General features: G+C 41.3%; 1 protein-coding gene and 1 non-coding gene across 2 annotated transcripts; both read left to right on the forward strand.

Moving 5' to 3' along the window:
* Positions 1-708: 708 nt before the first annotated feature.
* Positions 709-3,344, forward strand: RPL37 (ribosomal protein L37). Its single transcript, XM_021696477.1, has 4 exons — positions 709-828; positions 1,489-1,624; positions 1,866-1,950; positions 3,228-3,344. Exons 1-4 carry the CDS (start codon positions 826-828, stop codon positions 3,295-3,297), a joined length of 294 nt encoding a protein of 97 aa, XP_021552152.1. The 5' UTR covers positions 709-825; the 3' UTR covers positions 3,298-3,344.
* Positions 3,067-3,147, forward strand: LOC123325438. The gene has a single exon (XR_006540442.1). It is a non-coding gene; the product is annotated as a small nucleolar RNA SNORD72 (small nucleolar RNA).
* Positions 3,345-17,573: the final 14,229 nt, after the last annotated feature.

Genomic DNA, 17,573 nt, shown 5'->3' on the forward strand with positions numbered 1-17,573 from the left:
CTGGGTAAGAGGTTACAACTGGATTAGCGTCTATCAAGATCTGGAAACCACCAACTCAATCTATCTAGAAAGGGCTTAAGTACAGACTTCCAGGCCCTACCTACCTAAAGGGGCGAATCAGATTTCCTCACATCGGGGTACAGGAAACTATATTCAAAGGTTCCACGTGTGATCCCTTAGCATACTTAAATTTTACATCAAAAATTTGCCTCTAAACTACTACAGTTAGAAAAAACATTATTCGCCTTTCTTTTTAACATTCGGAGCCCAGCTCCTCAGAGGCCGGTCCGTGCCTCCTAACCGCCGGCGACCTCCCGGAGAACCAGCGTCAGCCACGAGCTTCTAGCCGGGTGAGGAGGGATCCGGAGAGGCCAGTTTCTCCCAGATGGGAATCCCAGTCCCATCCGGAACCCTCCACGCCGGGAGCGCGGAGGTACCCCCACAGGTTCCCCACCAGCTCGGGTACCGAAATCCGCGATGTGGCCACAAATCCGAGAACACGAGGAGGCGGGAGAGCAGGAGCATCCGCACAAATAACCGAGTTCCGGCATCAAGGTAGTTCTCGGCCATGGCGGGTCCGGCGAACACACACCCGTTCCGACGCCAGGAAGCCGTGAGCCCTCCCGTCGGCGGAGCGCCGAAACCCCTATTGGCCCTGCCTTGCTCTGCATCCTCCTTTAGACCCCACCCCCACTGCGGCTACGGACGTTTAAGAACGGTGCACCGCGCCCTGCCGGAAGTACTTCCCTGGGCGGAAGTTTCTGAGCACGATATAGCGGAAGTGCCTCCTCTTCCGGCCTCTTTGGGGTCTGCCGCGGAAACAAGATGGTGAGTTGTTTCCAGTGGTTCTCCGAATCGCCTTCCATCCTCGTCCTGTGCGTCGCGCTCCCTGCCATCCTTAGGGGGCCGGCAAGGTCGCTGATAGAGGGAGCGGGTGGGCAGGAAAGGGGCATGCGGTGGCCCTCAAGAGCCAGAAGAATGGCTCCTAACTGTACCTGGGGATGCTGAGTCTACAGTCGTGGAGTAGGAGCCACTCTAGGTTCCTTGTTTTCTTTTGATCTTTGGAGAAGCGTTGCCCTCGGATGAGAACTGAAGGAAGAAGCGTGGTCTGGGAGTGTTTGGCTCTGTAAGCAAACAAATTCATTGTTGATGAGGCCTGGCAGGAGCTCTTAGGTTTGGGGGTCGGGGTAGGTGGGAAAACCACCACGTTATTTCGTCTTGCGGCTTGTCTTTTTTCTCTCTCCTTTAAAAAATGTAGCCGATTTCAAAATAAAGCAACCCCTGCGGAAGGCTTTAGATACCGTGAAATGCTGGTAGTGGTCTCTGATTTTGCATTTAAGAAGTTAGGAAGTTCCGCCACAGTTTCAGCCCTAGATTGTCTTTAAACTTTTCTCTAATTGTCTTTAAATCTTAGTAATTTCTTTTACTGAAAATGTCGGGATATGTATAGAAATCAGGAGATCTCAAAATTGTTCCTCCTCTTTGCAGACGAAGGGGACGTCATCGTTTGGGAAGCGTCGCAATAAGACGCACACGCTGTGCCGCCGCTGTGGCTCGAAGGCCTACCACCTTCAGAAGTCCACCTGTGGCAAATGCGGCTATCCTGCCAAGCGCAAGAGAAAGTGTAAGTGGACTGTGTTTCGGGCCGACTGTGTCAGGTGTTGGGATGGAGGTCAGTAGTCTGTTTGCGATATAGGAAAGTGGGCATGGCTTGGGACATTAGTTGGTACTTAACGTAAAAGTGCATCTGTATACGGGTGAAGTGGATTTAAAAAAACAAGGAAGGCAGTCTTTAAGTATGTTGACCAACGGTGCCCATAACGTATGTGGGGAAGATCAGAACCTTACCTGAATTTGTGTTTTAGATAACTGGAGTGCCAAGGCTAAAAGACGAAACACCACTGGGACCGGTCGAATGAGGCACCTAAAAATTGTATACCGCAGATTCAGGTACAGTTTTTTGTGTTTTCATCGTAACTGGTTCTGTGAGCTTGGAGAAGAACCTCCTTTATCTGCTTTAAAATAAGGATACTATCTCGGTTAGTGGGGATGAAGTGTTGGAGGGTATTTTTTTCTGCTGCCACTGTAACCTTCAGATCAGTTAATCTGGATTTTGTTAATCTCTCAATGAGCAACATTATAAATAAATGTCTAGAGTGCGGTTTGAGCTAGACACCCCAAAATGTAATAATATTTCTTAGGGATAGGTTACACCTCACTTTCTTACCAAAATTTGTCAAGACAAGACTGGTGATTGAGGTCCGGGATTGGGCCTTCACTTAATGTGGCTTTGTGCAAATCTGCTGTAGAAAACCATCATAATTACTGCATTTGTATAGAAAGAAAGATATCTTACTGTCGTGTTAAAGTCAGGCTTTAGAGTTGTTAGAAATGGAGAATTTCAGCCCCAACTTACAGAGAAACTGCATTTTAACGGTGTCTTTTAAGGCGTTAGTCATTTAGGTCTCAACTAAGATAATTCTTTGTTGGGTAGACTGTCCTGTGCTGTGTGATACTTAGCAGAGTCCCTGGCCTTTGCCCCCTCAATTCCAGATTTTCTAGCTCTAAAAGATCACCAGGCATTTTGGGGCTTTGTAAACACAACACCCTTAGATGTGTTTATGTGCTGAGGAGACCTTCTTTGCACTTCAAAGCATAATACAATAGTGTGGGCTTGTAGTGAGTGGACTGCTATGTAATGTAGGAGTTTGAGAGCATGAACTGAAGGCAGACTAACCTTTAAAAGGGGGGTAACAGTACACTTTCTCCTTAGGATGTGTATGTATAATAAATGAGTTAAGATGTAAAGCATAGTTAAGCAGTTTAGAAAATGTCAGCGATTAAACATGCTCCTTGTTTTGCCTTGACTAAAGGAAAGTACTTGGGGTCTCTGCCTGCTAACCTAGGGACCCATTTTCAGAAATGGGTCTCTTAACGCAAGCAGGAGAGAAGTACTGGCCCGGTGATCGGGACAACCAAATAAATTCTTGACCTTTTTTCTAATTGCAGTTAAGTGTATGTTTAAAACAGGTATCTTGAAGCAGAAGGAAGTAAATAAAATATTGTAGCTTATCGATGATGGTTGTAAAAATAAATGTCTGAACATATGAATCTGATCCTGATTTCAGCATTTAACTGAGATAAGCTCATTTAAATCTGTATTAATAAAAATTGAAATGTATATATTATTGCTGAAGTAACTGGTTTTCATTTTTAATACGATGCAGGCATGGATTCCGTGAAGGAACAACACCTAAGCCCAAGAGGGCAGCTGTTGCAGCATCCAGTTCATCTTAAGGATTTCAACGATTAGTCACACAATAAACGTTCTGGTTTTAAAAAAATACCTGGTGTGCTAAGGTATTTTTAATAGCCTTGTAGTATCATTGAATTGCCATAGGATTGGGGATGGGACAGCGTAATATTTAGATTTACTTGTTAAGTGACTGTTCTGGAGCACTACCTTTTGAACTGGGTTGTGATACTGCTTAGGAGGATAAGAAACAAGCAGAATTCCAGGATTCCTTCAAGCACATAACACTGGAAAATGATTTAAAGAATGCAGTATGAGCACAGCAGAGCTCATGATACATACGGGTGTTTAAGATGTTAAGAGTAGGGGCATCTGGCTGGCTCAGTTGGAGGAGCATGGAACTCTTGATTTCAGGGTCGAGTTTGAGCCCCATGTGGGGTGTAGAGACTTTAGTAAAACTTAAAAAAAAAAAAAAAAGAGTAAATGAGAAAGCGTAACTGCTTTTAGTAATATCCATCTATTAAAGTCTAATGACTTTGGGGAGTGATCATCAATCTTACGTCATAGGGTTTGGAGACCAGTGAGAACATGAAGGATACAGTGATTGAATGAGTTGTTTTTGGAAAGGTGATCTTAATTCATTCTAGTCTCTAAAATGCTTGCTTGGTATCTAGCATATAGGCTTGTGTGTGATGTAGGTGGCCAGCTGAGTATTTGAAGCTACTTGCTAGGTGTGAGTCAAAGACCCTTGAGTGGGATGGGTTAAGAGAATGTTGGGCCACATGCAAATGCAGTGGGTTGAGTACAAAGTAAAGGAAAGCCAAATAGATAAACTTAATATTTGTAGATGAAAGGCAATGATAAATAGGTCCCCAGTAGAGTTTTTTTAACCGTCAACTGAGTGATAATTGATTTTTCTGTGTTAAAAGACTGAAATTTTTCGCCATGCTTTCCCAGTTCTGGTGGTTTATTGCCAGTATTTTGCAATGAGGAGACAAGGCCATTGTAGTTGGGACTGCTGAGTGAGAGAACAGAGATTAAGTGGAGCGCAAGTGTTAATAAAGTGGCCAGGTACTGAGTAATTTGCGGCTTCCCATTGATCACAACCTGACCTATAAAGGACTTTCATGATCTTCAGTGCCTTCCCAACCTTAACCTTTACTGCACCCTGTAATGCTTTCCCAAGATACTAGCTAAGTCCTGCCTTCCTGCCTTTTTTTTTAAGATCCATTTATTTGAGAGAGCAAGCACAGGTGTGTGTGAGCAGGGGTAGGGGCAGAGGGAAAGAATCTCAAGCAGACACCCTGCTGAGTGATCTCAAGACCCTGAGATCATGACCTGAGCCAAAATCAAGAGTGGGGTGTTTAACGATTGAGCGACCCAGGTGCTGCCCTGCTTTTTTTCTTTAGCTTCTAACTCATCTTTAAGATCACGGCTTACATTCACTTGGGGGAGCCCCAGCTCATCTAAACATATTGGACTTCCGGTGTGAGACCAGAGTGGCAGCTCTGCTCCAGAGATGTATTGTTAGGGCCTGGTTCCTGGAGGCTGGTTGCCGTTCGTTAGTGTGATTTTACTAACTTAACATGCCTCTGTTCACTGGCAAACTGGAGGGCTGTTGGTAACTTTATGGACTTGTGAGCACAGTCAGTAGTAAGGAAGTGAAGTTGCTTTTACCATAGTCACAACCTAAAGTAATTAGAGTCAAGTTAATGAAATTGAAAAACAGCAATTTTAATATACAGGTCGCCTTTGAACTACACACATTGGAATTTTTTTTTTTTTTAAGATTTTAGTTATTTGACAGACACAGCGAGAGAGGGAACACAAGCAGGGGGAGTGGGAGAGGGAGAAGCAGGCTTTCCGCTGAGCAGGGAGCCCGATGTGGGGCTCGATCCCAGGACCCTGAGTAATGACTGAACCACCCAGGCGCCCCTGAATTGTGAGTTTTCAATAAATGCAGTACAGTACTATGAACTTTACTAAGTTTAACGTTTTATCTACCTTTATTGTAAGAGTACAATGTATAATATATATACACAATGTGTGTTGACTGTTAACCAGTAACGCTTATAATCAACAGTAGACTAAGGTTTTGGAGAGTTGAAACTTACATGTGCATTTTGACTACATGGGCTGTTGGTACCCCAACACCTGCATTGTTCAGGCTCAGCTGTACTTGAGAGAATTGAAATCTGATTAGCTGTCAACATCTTTCTGAAATCTTCCAGTGTCACTAATGGTTCCTGAGTAATGGAGGGACCCACTAAGGTAGGTATTGGCCAGTATGTAATAAATAGTAGGCTGTGGGGCAAATGGGCACTTACCTGAACACCTGTGAAATTATGAATTCTGGGTCAGGAAAAGCATTGGTGCAAAGGGTAAGGGGCCAGGTGGGCAGTGATGTATTAACAAAGGCCTGTGTTTATTGAGTGTAAGGTGAATTGACTTCATTTGCCAGTGCCTGTGGCCCTTAGCACGGACTAAGTTTGGAAAATTACTCTGGTGCTATGGTAATTATCCCTGCAGATCATAGAAGGCTCATGGACCAAATGAAACCACCCTGCTCAGTTAAATTGATTTTAAGGCCTAGGGAGAAGAAATGGGAAAGAGATGATGCTGGGTTGGCACATTTAGAATAGAGAGCAAATAGGTGGATTCAGATGAGTCATAGTTTGCAGAAAGTTCGGGTCTTGTCTGATGTATCTGATGATGTCCTGAGCATTGGTTGAGATTTGGGCAGTGGATCCCAATCTGACAAAAGATGTCCCACTTAATTATATTAAGACAGTAAAAGGTACACCTGACCCACTCAGGTAGCTCAGTTACCCATACTGAACTGCTGAGAAATTTGTGTTTCTTGGGCAGAGGGTACTCAGGACCAGTTGAGTAATACCAGTGTGTTGCTGAAATGAGATCCAGAAATAAGTGCTTCATGTCTCATGTATTGTTTACCTGGCTCTTTAATCACAGATACTGTGGTTTATCAGGTCAGGAGAGAGGGAGAGAGTTGGCAAGAGAAGCATCTGGAGGGGTAAGCTGAACAAATCATGAAAGGTTTCGAGTACCATAGCTAAGGAGTTTGGACTTTAGCCTGAAGGAATGATAAATCATTGAAGGTTCCAACTCTGCCGTGGCATGATTCGTTTTCACTAGCAAGATAAGTGTAGAAGGTGGTGATGTGGATGTCACTGAAGCTGGAAGATCAGGCAGCAGGTTCTGAAGTTTATGTGAAAATCATAAGGATATGGACTGAAGTAGTGGCAGTGAGGCTGGCTGTATTGGGAAGGTCTCTAATGAGAATACCTGAAATTTGAATCGAAGGGAGCTTCTGAGCCCTGTTTCCTTCTGTAACAGCCTGTGTGAGGATTCCATGAGGTCATATGTGCAAAAATATTACCAGGAAGATAGGAGTCTTGGATGATAGGGTTCTGACCAGGGCAAAGAGGTGGTTTGTGCATTTCACTGAGATGGAGTAGAGTAGAATGGAGGCAAGAGGGGGAAATACTAAAGTTGGTTTTGTTGCAATGCCTGTGGGACATCACAAGGAAATGTTCCGGAAGAATTGAGTAAACCTGGTGGCAGTTGGAGCGGAAGGCGGGGCTGGAGCTCTACACTGGAAGTAGTGAACATAGAGTTGGGAAAGGGATTTTAAGGGTTAGAATGGTGAAGATAATTTACACAGAGATAAGAGGTGATGGTGAGACCTAGTGGGCATATAGAAATGGTGGTGAGAGAAGAGGATGCAATTTCTTGACTGAGGAACTTCAGTAGCCATCCTTGACAGTTGAAGCTGTTTGAAAATCTACAAACTCAAGGAAAAAAAGACAATGTAGATAGGCTCAAAGAAAGATTTGGGGAGATGTCCATAGACTAGAGAGAGTGGTTCATTCATTTATTCAACATAAATGTGTCTGGTAATGTACCTACTATGTGGCAGGCCATGTTAGAGGTGCAGTAGGAACAAAAACACGCGAGGGGCACTCAGTCACCTGGCTGAGGTCAAGAAAAATGAAGGGTTTTTTTGGTTTGTTTTTGGTTTTTGAAAATGAAGATTTTAAAAATAAAGACTTTCAGGGGTGCCTGGGTGGCTCAGGCAGGTTGAGTGCCTTTGGCTCAGGTCATGATCCCAGGGTCATAAGTGGAGCCCTGAGTCAGGTTCCCTGCTCAGCAGGGAGACTGCTTCTGCCTCTCCCCCCGCCTCGTGTGCACACACACTCTCAAATAAATAAAGTCTTTAACAATAAAGACTTTCAGATTTGGGAAAATTTGGGTTAGTGTTTACTTGCCATAAGCTTTATTTCAGTAGAGAATTGAGAATAAAGCCAGTTTTCTAGGGATTCAGCAAAGATCAGGCAATGAGGAACGGAAAGTTTAAAAAAGATGCTTTGGGAAGGTTACCTGGAAATTCTGTTTCCTTTCATTTCTATTGATGATGTAGTGCCCTTTCTCCTGAATCAAATACCTGTTCAGTGACCTCTGTGTTCCAGAAGCAGGTCCAGGTCCGGGAGATAGGTGGAAAATGACAAAGGGCCCTGCTCCGACAGATTTCAGTTGGGTGTTGTACATATGCTCGTGTGTGTGTGTGTTGGAGGGTGACTGGGAACAAGTAAGCAATTTCAGGTAGTGATAAATGCTGTAAAAACAAAGATGTGATAGAGAATGTGGGGGGTTAGAGGACCCTTCTTTAGAAAGGTAGTTAAGAAAGCTAAATGATAGGAGCTACCCCTGCAAAGACAACAGTCATTCAGGCAGATATTCGGCTTTTTTGAGTTCTGGGTTGCTTGCAAAATTTAGCTTAGGCTGTAATTAGCTGAAATTTTGTAATATTGTATATTCATATAAGAAAAGCAAAGTAACAGGGTACCTGGCTGGCGCAGTTGGTAGAGCATATGACTCTTGATCTTTGGGTTTTAAGTTAAAGTCCCATGTTGGGTATAGAGATTACTTAATAAATAAAACTTCTTTTAAAAAAGGGGCACCTGGGTGGCTGGGCGTCTGCCTTCGGCTCAGGTCATGATCTCAGGGTCCTGGGATCGCGCCCTGCATTGGGCTCCCTGCTGGTGGGGAGCCTGCTTCTCCCTCTCCTGCTCCCCCTGCTCGTGCTCAAAAAAAAAAAAAATGTGGGACCCCCTGGGTGGCTCAGTTGGTTAAGTGTCCAACTCTTGATTTCAGCTCAGGTCATGATCTCAGGGTGGTGAGATTGAGCCCTGCCTGGGGCTCTGTACCAGGCATGGAGCCTGGTTAAGATTCTCTGCTCCACACACACAGCCCCCCCACCCCCCGCCTGCCCCCCCCCAGCCAAATGGAATTTGAAATAAAAATTTCCTTGTACAGTAAGGTAGAAGGATGTTTTGTCAAGGAAAATTCCAATGAAAAAATGGTTCCTGTGTGTGCAAGTGGTTTGTAGAATAGGCATGGTATGTGGATTGAGATAAAAACCTAACTTTATTTTTGTGTCCTTTCTTTATACATTGGGAATATACTCCAGTGCCCCGGGATGAAGACTTGGTCTGGCCTGTGTATTTTTAGAGCACTCATAGATAATTAAAAAACAAAAAAACAAAAAAACAACTTCCAGTCGTGATTAGTTGCAAAACAGTTTTATTTCAGTAAATAAAATGTCCTTGGGGCGCCTGTGTGGCTCAGTTGGTTAAGCGACTGCCTTCAGCTCAGGTCATGATCCCAGAGTCCCGGGATCGAGTCCCACATCAGGCTCCCTGCTCAACAGGGAGTCTGCTTCTCCCTCTGATCCTACTTCTCTTGGGCTCTCTCTCTCACTCTCTCTCTCTCTCAAATAAATAAATAAAATCTTTAAAAAAAAAAATGAGTAAAATGTCCAATCCTATGTAATAAGTCAAAATTCAAAGATGACTGCACCTTACCTCACTTCTTCCAGCTTGGGCTCCCTTTGGCCTGGAAGCTAGCAGGGGAGGAGGAGGTATGGTCCTCTGGTTTCACCTTTCTCTCCTGTGCATCTCTGGTCAGCTGCAATTTTACTCCTCCCCTGGACCTAGTAGAGGATTAAGCTGACTTTTACTCATGGGCCCTTGGATTACCTCTTCGGAGATTCCCTACTGAGATCCCTCTCCTGTGGTTCCCATCTCAGTTCAAAATCGTCTTTTGTGACTTCTTCCTAGCCCCTAGTATCCAGCCTCTTTCTCCTAGGGTTTTCTGAACCTCTGAGGGCCCTATTGGCAGGATCCAAAACTATCCCATGCTCTCTTTCCTTGGGTGGCCCACATTTGGTCCATAGGAAACATTGCTACATTCCTGACTCGACCAAATTCTGAAGTGCAGCAGGCCTCTCTTGGCACGCCACGGAAACAGTTGCAGGAAACACATTTCAGAGCTCTCTGAGTGGTGCCTTTGAAGGTTCCTTCGGCAGAGGTAGCAACCCCCTTTTCTAAAAAGGTTGGATTAAATACTGAAAACTCCCTTCAAAGGAATTTCTTTGCCAATCTCTTCCTTGTACCCCTCTTCTGTCGTTGATCTAAAGGATTCTAAGAGCTATGACCAGGGTTTTTGGATATATTTTCTTGGGGGGGGGCGGGTATGGAATGTATGTCTCATTTTGGTAGTTCCCTGAGGCAAGAAAAGTCCTATTCTGATAGAGTGTTATATTTATATAGCTCTGCAAATAAACATCTAGCGAATGTAAAAAGTATTTGGTTTGCCCTTAAAAATGCTTAGAGTGATCTGAACTCCTGAGTGTTATACAGAGAAAATAAGTCCTTTAGAGGAAAGGTCTTTTAAAAAAAAAAAAAAAAGACAACTGAACTGGTAAAATGGTATTGGAGGAGAAAGGGAGTAGAGATGGTCGAGGTAGCTGAGGAGGAAGCAAATGATATTATGCCAGTGGCAAATGGTATTATTTCAGAAACGAACTATCTTGGGCAAATGAGAGGAAGGGAGGGGTGGCATATGATTCAGCCACCTCAGAATGGAGAAGGCATAGTCAGGGCGGAAACTGTTTACGGTCCCTGTGTCACAGGGGAGCAGCCCTCAGAGAAGCAGCAGCTCCCCAGGAGAGGAGACAGGAAGCAGGAAGCCTCAGAAGTCCTGTCCAATTAGGGACGGCTCTGGGGAGAGAAACCTCTGGGAACGTAGCCCTGTGAGGTAGCACGTTAGGGTACTGTCTTTTTCCAGTTGTAGGAGACTTGAGGTGGCATAATGTAACTTCTTTATTTTGGAGAGGAGAAAACTAAGGCACAGAGATTATTTACTAAATGTACGTATTTTCTTTGGTAATAAAAATTCCGACAACCGTGAGTGTTATTGGAATGCATTCCTTTAAAAAGACAATGCACAATATAAGGCTACTTTTGTAGAAAATTTGTCTTCATTAAATGGAATCCTCACTCATCTGTGGCCTCTGAGGGAAGCTTCTGGTCACTCGACACCTGTGGCCAGTGCAGGAGCCTGACTGCAGAAATCCTAGGCCTCTCTCTGAAGTTTACCAAGAATCATTTTATTTCTAAGTCATCTCTACACCCAAAATGTGGCTCGAACTCACAACCCCAAAATCAGGAGTCACATGCTCTACCAGCTGAGCCAGCCAGGTGCCCCCAGCTTAGAGCTCTTTGTCAGATTCAACCTGAGTAAAATTTGTGCTGAGTTCGTCAATGTAAGTGTCTGTAAAATATGCTAGACAATCATTGTCTAACAGGAATATAATGTGAACCACAAATGCAAACCACACATGGAGTTTTACATTTTCTAGGTGCCACATTTAAAAATGTAAAAAAAAAGGGGCACCTGGCTGGCTCAGTCAGTAGAGCATGTGACTCGATCTCAAAGTCATGAATTCAAGCCCCATGCTGGGTGTGAGATTACTTTAAAAAAACGTAAAAAAAAAAAAAAAAAAGTGAAACTAATTTTAATATTCTTTTAAAGATATGTCCAACATCATTTACCATGTCATCAGTATAAAACTGGAGATATTTTTCGTTCTTTTCCAGACCAAGTCTTCAAAATACAGTGTATATTTTACACTTTCAGCACATCTCAGTTCAGACGTCACATTTCAAATGCTCAATAGCTTCGTGTGTCTAGGGGTTACCCTACTGGGTATCATGAACCTCAGCGTCAAGTTTAGCATTTTGGGATTGAGTGATCATTTGTTTTTTTTTTCATTTGGTAAAGCCTTAAAAAGAGTGCTGCATCTACCATGTAAAACAAATAGGTAAAATCAAAACACAAAAGTTACTAGCTTTTAAGTTAATTAAGCTCAGCTTTTTACCTGTAAAATGGCAAAAAGTTATACCTACCTCATAATGTTTGTTGCAAAGTGTTGCTATGAGAACAAAATAAGATAGTACATATAAGGTACCAGCACTGTACCTGGCACATGGTAAGAGTTTGATAAATGGTCATGTTCATTATTACTATGTAGGTATCATTCCTGGATAAGGGGTATCACTTTGATAATAGCGGAAAGACAGAACTCTGTAAAGACAACATGTATCTAGTCAATGATCTATGCTTTATGCTATAAACTCTGTAGCACTGTAGGCTCGGAAATTTGATTTGATCAGAACAATGAGGTGGCTTATCTCTCAGGTAAAGCTTCTATCAACCGAGTAACCAAGATGACGATATATCCAATAAAGTTGCTTTTAACAACATTCTGTCTACAGAAGTAAACTGAACACTGTCTTTGTGCCAGGCACTGATGTAGACATTGGGGATACATCAGTGAACCAAGAGGGGAAGAAAGGAAAGTGGTCATGGATAAGCCCAAGTCATGTTTAAACAAAATGACGTCAACTCTTATTATCCAGGTAGGGGTAGTTTAACCATTTAGGAATTATTTCTGATTGAGGATCTACAGCTACTTGGTGAAGATTCAGTTCAAAGGCAGAGGGAGCAGGGAAGACATGATCCTGAGATGCCTACCACATGAGTTCAGGTTCAATCTCAAGGTCATACCTTCTCCATACTCAATTTCTCCACCTCACCACATACTTCACCTGCCTACATGGTTAATCAGCAAACTGATTAACCCACTCACAGATAATTAAAAATTGTTTGAAAATTGGCTTGCCAACTAATCAAAAATATAACTGTCAAAGAGGCAGAATGCTCTGGAAGTCTTGAAAAATACTTTCTTGGGACGCTGAGGTGGCTCAGTCGGTTAAGTGTCTGCTTTCAGTTCAGGTCATGAACCCTTGGTCCCAGGGTCCTGGGACCAAGTCCCACATCAGGCTTCTTGCTCGGCAGGGAGCCTACTTCTCCCTCTGCCACTCCCCCTACTTGTACTCTCACGCTCTCTCCCTTGCTTTCTCTCTCTGGCAAATAAATAAAATCTTTAAAAAAAAGAAAAGAAAAACTCTTTAACTCTGAAAGAGCATTCTTTTTTTTTTTTTAAGATTTTATTTATTTATTTGCAAGGGAGAGAACACAGGGAGAGGGAGAAGCAGATTTGCCACTGACCAAAGACCCCGATGCAGAGCTTGATCCCAGGACCCTGGGATCATGACCCAAGCTGGAGGCAGACACTTAACTGACTGAACCACCCAGGCGCCCCTGAAAGGGCATTCTTATCTTTGTGTTCTTGAGAAAGCACCTTGCCACAGCTCATGAACTAACCAAAGAAGAAAGCAGGATATCCTTGCTTTAACACAGAGCTAGTAGGTTGAAAGACTGTTTAAGATCAGATGCAGTGCCTTGGAACACAGCCAAGATAGCCTAGTTAATTACATTCTAAGGCCACCCAAGTGGATCTGGACCTTAAAGTAGACACAATTACTAGGGAAAAGTGTGTGGGAACACTGATCTAACATTCCCAACTTGAAGCGTGTATACTACCCAAGGACTATGACAAGGGCACAAAATTCTATGCCTATGGGCGTTTGTTGTTGCATTCTTTATAATATATATTTTAAAAAACCCTAAATTCCCTAAGTAGAAGTTGTTAAATAAATTATGGTGGATTCTTAAAATGGAGTAATACCTTACTATAAAGCTACAGTAGTCAAAGACAGTGTAGTACTGGTGTAAGAACAGACATATATAAGTGGAACATAACAGAGTCCACAAATATTTGGTAAATTGATTTCTAACAGAGGTGCCAAGGTAATTCAACGGAGAAAGAATAGTCTTTTCAGCAAATGGTCATGGAAAAACTGACATCCATATGCAAAAAAAAAAATTTTAAATTAAAAGAATCTCAAACTTTACCTTGTAATGTGAAATCAAGATGCATCAAAGGTCTAAACGTAAAACCTGAAACTATGTGAAAAAAACAGGAAAATTCTATTAAAAAAGCAGGAAAAAATCTTTGTGAACTTCGGTTAGGCAAAGATTCCTTAGATATGACATAAAAAGCACAACCTATAAAAGAAAAATTGGTAAATTGGACTTCAGCAAAACTAAGCAATTCTGTTCTCCAAAAATAATTTAAAAAGATAAAAAGATAAGACACAACTTGAAGAAAATATATGCAAAACATATATGATTAATTACTTGTATTTAGAAGAAGTTAATAACTAAAAAATAAGTTTCCTGGGGCCCCTGGGTGGCTCAGTCGTTAAGCGTCTCCCTTTGGCTCAGGTCATGATCTCAGGGTCCTGGGATCAAGCCCCCGCATCGGGCTCCCTGCTCAGTGGGAAGCCTGCTTCTCGCTCTCCCACTCCCCCTGCTTATGTTCCTGCTCTCACTATCTCTCTCTGTCAAATAAATAAATAAAATCTTTAAAAAAAATAAGTTTCCCATTTTTTAAATGGCCAAAAAATTCGAACAGATAGTTCACCAAAGAATAAATGTTCATGAAAAATAAACACATGAAAAGATGATCAACATCATTAGTCATCAGGGAAATGCACATTAAAACCACAATGACATAGTACTATATATCTACTAGAGTGGCTAAAATAAAAAGCAAATGAACACTGACAATACTAAATGCTAATGAGGAACATCTGAATTGCTTGTTCATTGCTGGTGGAAATGCAAAATGGTATAGCCACTTTGAAAAACAAGTTTGCTGTTTCTTACGAAGTTAAACATATACTTACTATACAACCCAGCAATCTGACTCTTGAATATTTATTCAAAAGAAATGGGAATGCAAAGACTTGTATGTGAATGTGTATAGCAGGCTATTCTTGCTGTAGGAACTGAACCCAAACACCATGACTGGAGAACAGAGAAATAAATTTTGGTATGTCCACACAATGGGATACTATTAAATGATAAAAAAAAGCAATAAGCTACTGACACATCCCACAAGATGGATAAATCCCAAAAGGGTTGGGCTAAGTGAAAGAAGCTGGATGCAAAAGTCTACATATTGTATGATTTTCTTTGTGTATCATTCTGGAAAGACAATATGTGGACAGAAATCAAAGAAATCAAAAGGGCATGAGGGAATTTTATGGGGTGGTAGAGGTATTCTATATTTTAAGTGTGGTGGTGGTTACACAACAGTATGTTTTCTTCAAAACTCATTGAATTCTATATCTGAAAAAAAGGTGACTTTTAGGGGTGCCTGGGTGGCTCGGTAAGTTAAGTGTCAGCCCTCAACTAAGGTCATGATCCCGGGGTCCTGGAATGGAGCCCCGTGTTGGGCTCCCTGCTCAGTGAAGAGTCTGCTTCTCCCTCTGCCTCTCCCCCCACAACCCCTCACTCATGCTCATTCTCTCTCTCTCTCTCAAATAAATAAATAAAATCTTTTTTTTTAAAAGGTGACTTTTATTAAATGTAAATCACACTTCAATATACTTGTTTAAAAATAAGAAGGAAAGTTAGAAGATAATGGAGCAATGCCTTCAAAATTCTCAAGGAAATTCTTTACAACTTAAAACCCTATATCCGACCAAACTACAAAGTGTAAGGGTGGAATAAAGACATTTTCAAACACAAAAGCTCTCTGAAAAATTCACTTCCCTGAGCCTTTCTCATAAAGCTACTGGTGGGATAGGTTTCACCAAAGCCAGGGAAAACAAAAGCAAAAACGGGCAAAAAAGGGGAAAACATGGTATATGCAAAATAATAAATCCAACACAGGAGAAAGGTAAAGGGACTCTTGAGGAAGATGGCGAAGGGGGAAATTCTCGGGTGATAACTCTGATACAGGTGTAGAAGGCAAATAAGGTAAGAAAGATCTAGGAAAGTCATGTGCAAGAAGATCAAACTGGTAATGCATACCATGTTGTTGTTTTTTTTTTAAAGATTTTATTTATCTATTTGAGAGAGAGAATGAGAGAGAGAGCACAAGAGGGGGGAGGGTCAGAGGGAGAAGCAGACTCCCTACTAAGCAGGGAACCCGATGTGGGACTTGATCCTGGGACTGCAGGATCATGACCCAAGCCGAAGGCAGTCGCCCAACCAACTGAGCCACCCAGGCGCCCAATGCATATCATGTTTTAATGTCTTAAGAGATTTTAGACAATTGGAGGAATTGGGTTGAATCGAGGAATAGCATATAGAAAACTAAGCAAGTAAAAAATATGACAAAGTATGAACACATCCTGCATATCATATACCTCATGCATTTTAATGTTGAGAAAAGATTTTAGACAATTGTTAGAAAGTTTGGGTTGAATTTATGGCAAGTACATAGAACTCTAAAGAAGTAAAAAACATGACAAAGTATTAGTTCCAGACAAAACAAAGTCTTCTACTAAAGGTCAATTATAATATATGTAATTGAATAAGACGCTTAGAAGATTTTCCAAGTTAGAATTTAATAGAGTCAAGTAATCTAGGACCATTTCAGTAAAAATAAAATATACTAGATTTAGAACAAATTCCTAACACAAAGAAAATAAAATTCCCACATAAAACCAAAACCATCTTAATCTCTGAAATTAAAGGTTCTACACATTTGATAATGTACTTGAATTTAATTATTTTACTCTATGTAAGAAATAATAGATATAAAGAAATTTGTATATTTAATATAATATATTAATATATATAAAGAAATTTATTTATATAAAATATAAGTAAAAATTATTTATATAAAATATATAAATATTAATATATTTAATAATATAATTAAATTAGTAATTTCATGTACTGATTACATGTGTAAGGAATAATATTCTTTACTGAAACATAAACAAAATCAGGTATTTAACTCTTTTCTTGCCTATATAACTTAGTTATTGAGGAAACCACCAAAGCTAAATAACAGAGTATCTATCATCTATCTATCTATCTATCTATCTATCTATCTATCTATCTATCTATCATCTATCTATCTAATCTCCTCTTGGTACATTTAACATATCTTTTAGCAAAGCTGTACCATTATTAGATTCTTTTAAAAAGTATAGAATACTTACTTTTATGTAAAAAAAATTTTTTTTTAAGATTTTATTTATTCATTTGAGACACAGAGATACAGAGAGAGAGAGAGAGAAAGCATGAGCAGGGAGAGAGGGGCAGAGGGAGAGGGAGAAGCAGGCTCCCCGCCGAGCCAGGAGCCCGATGTGGGGCTCGATCCCAGGACCCTGGGATCATGACCTGAGCCAAAGGCAGACGCTCAACCATCTGAGCCACCCAGGCGCCCCACTTTATTTTATTTGTAAAAGATTGTGTTTATTTATTTGACAGAGAGAGAGAGCACAAGCAGGGGGAGCGACAGAGGAAGAAGCAGACTCCCCGCTGAGCAGGGAGCCTGACGCAGGACTCGATCCCAGAACCCTGGGATCATGACCTGAGCCGACGCTTCATTGACTGAGCCACCCAGGCATCCCAAGTATAGAATATTTTAAAGTATCTGAAGACAATATTTTAGAATGGAGACCAATCTTAAAATTTTAAATATTGTATATTTTCCTTATTTCAAAAGCACTTAAGGGTGACAGAAAAGATAGAAATGAACCTTAAATGGTTATTGCTAAGGGAAAGAAGCCAGTCTGAAAAGACTCCATGCTGTATGATTCCAAGTAAGTGACATTCTGAAAAGGGCAAAATGATAGAGACAGGAAAAAGAGGACAGAGTTGAATATGTGGAGCACAGGGGATTTTTAGGGTGGTGAAAATATTCTGATACCATAATAGTAGATACATGGCATTGAACAGTTGTCAAAACCCACAGAACTTTACAGCAGAAAGTGAACCTTCATGATGCAAATTTTAAAAAGTCATTTGCAAGGTTGTGGTGTAAGGCCTAATATTAAGGCTCAATATTACATGTTGCCTTGACATCTGGTACTATTGAGAGGGCCTCAAATGGCCCAGCTATAAGTTCCCCTCCCCATTCTGCTCCCATAGTTAAGTTACTTTCTTTCTTTCTTTTCTTTTTCTTTTCTTTCTTTCCTTTTTTTCTTTCTTTCTTTCTTTCTTTCTTTCTTTCTTTCTTTCTTTC

Source organism: Neomonachus schauinslandi, chromosome 7 (assembly GCF_002201575.2).
Source record: "Neomonachus schauinslandi chromosome 7, ASM220157v2, whole genome shotgun sequence".
In the NCBI taxonomy this organism is placed as follows: domain Eukaryota; kingdom Metazoa; phylum Chordata; class Mammalia; order Carnivora; family Phocidae; genus Neomonachus; species Neomonachus schauinslandi.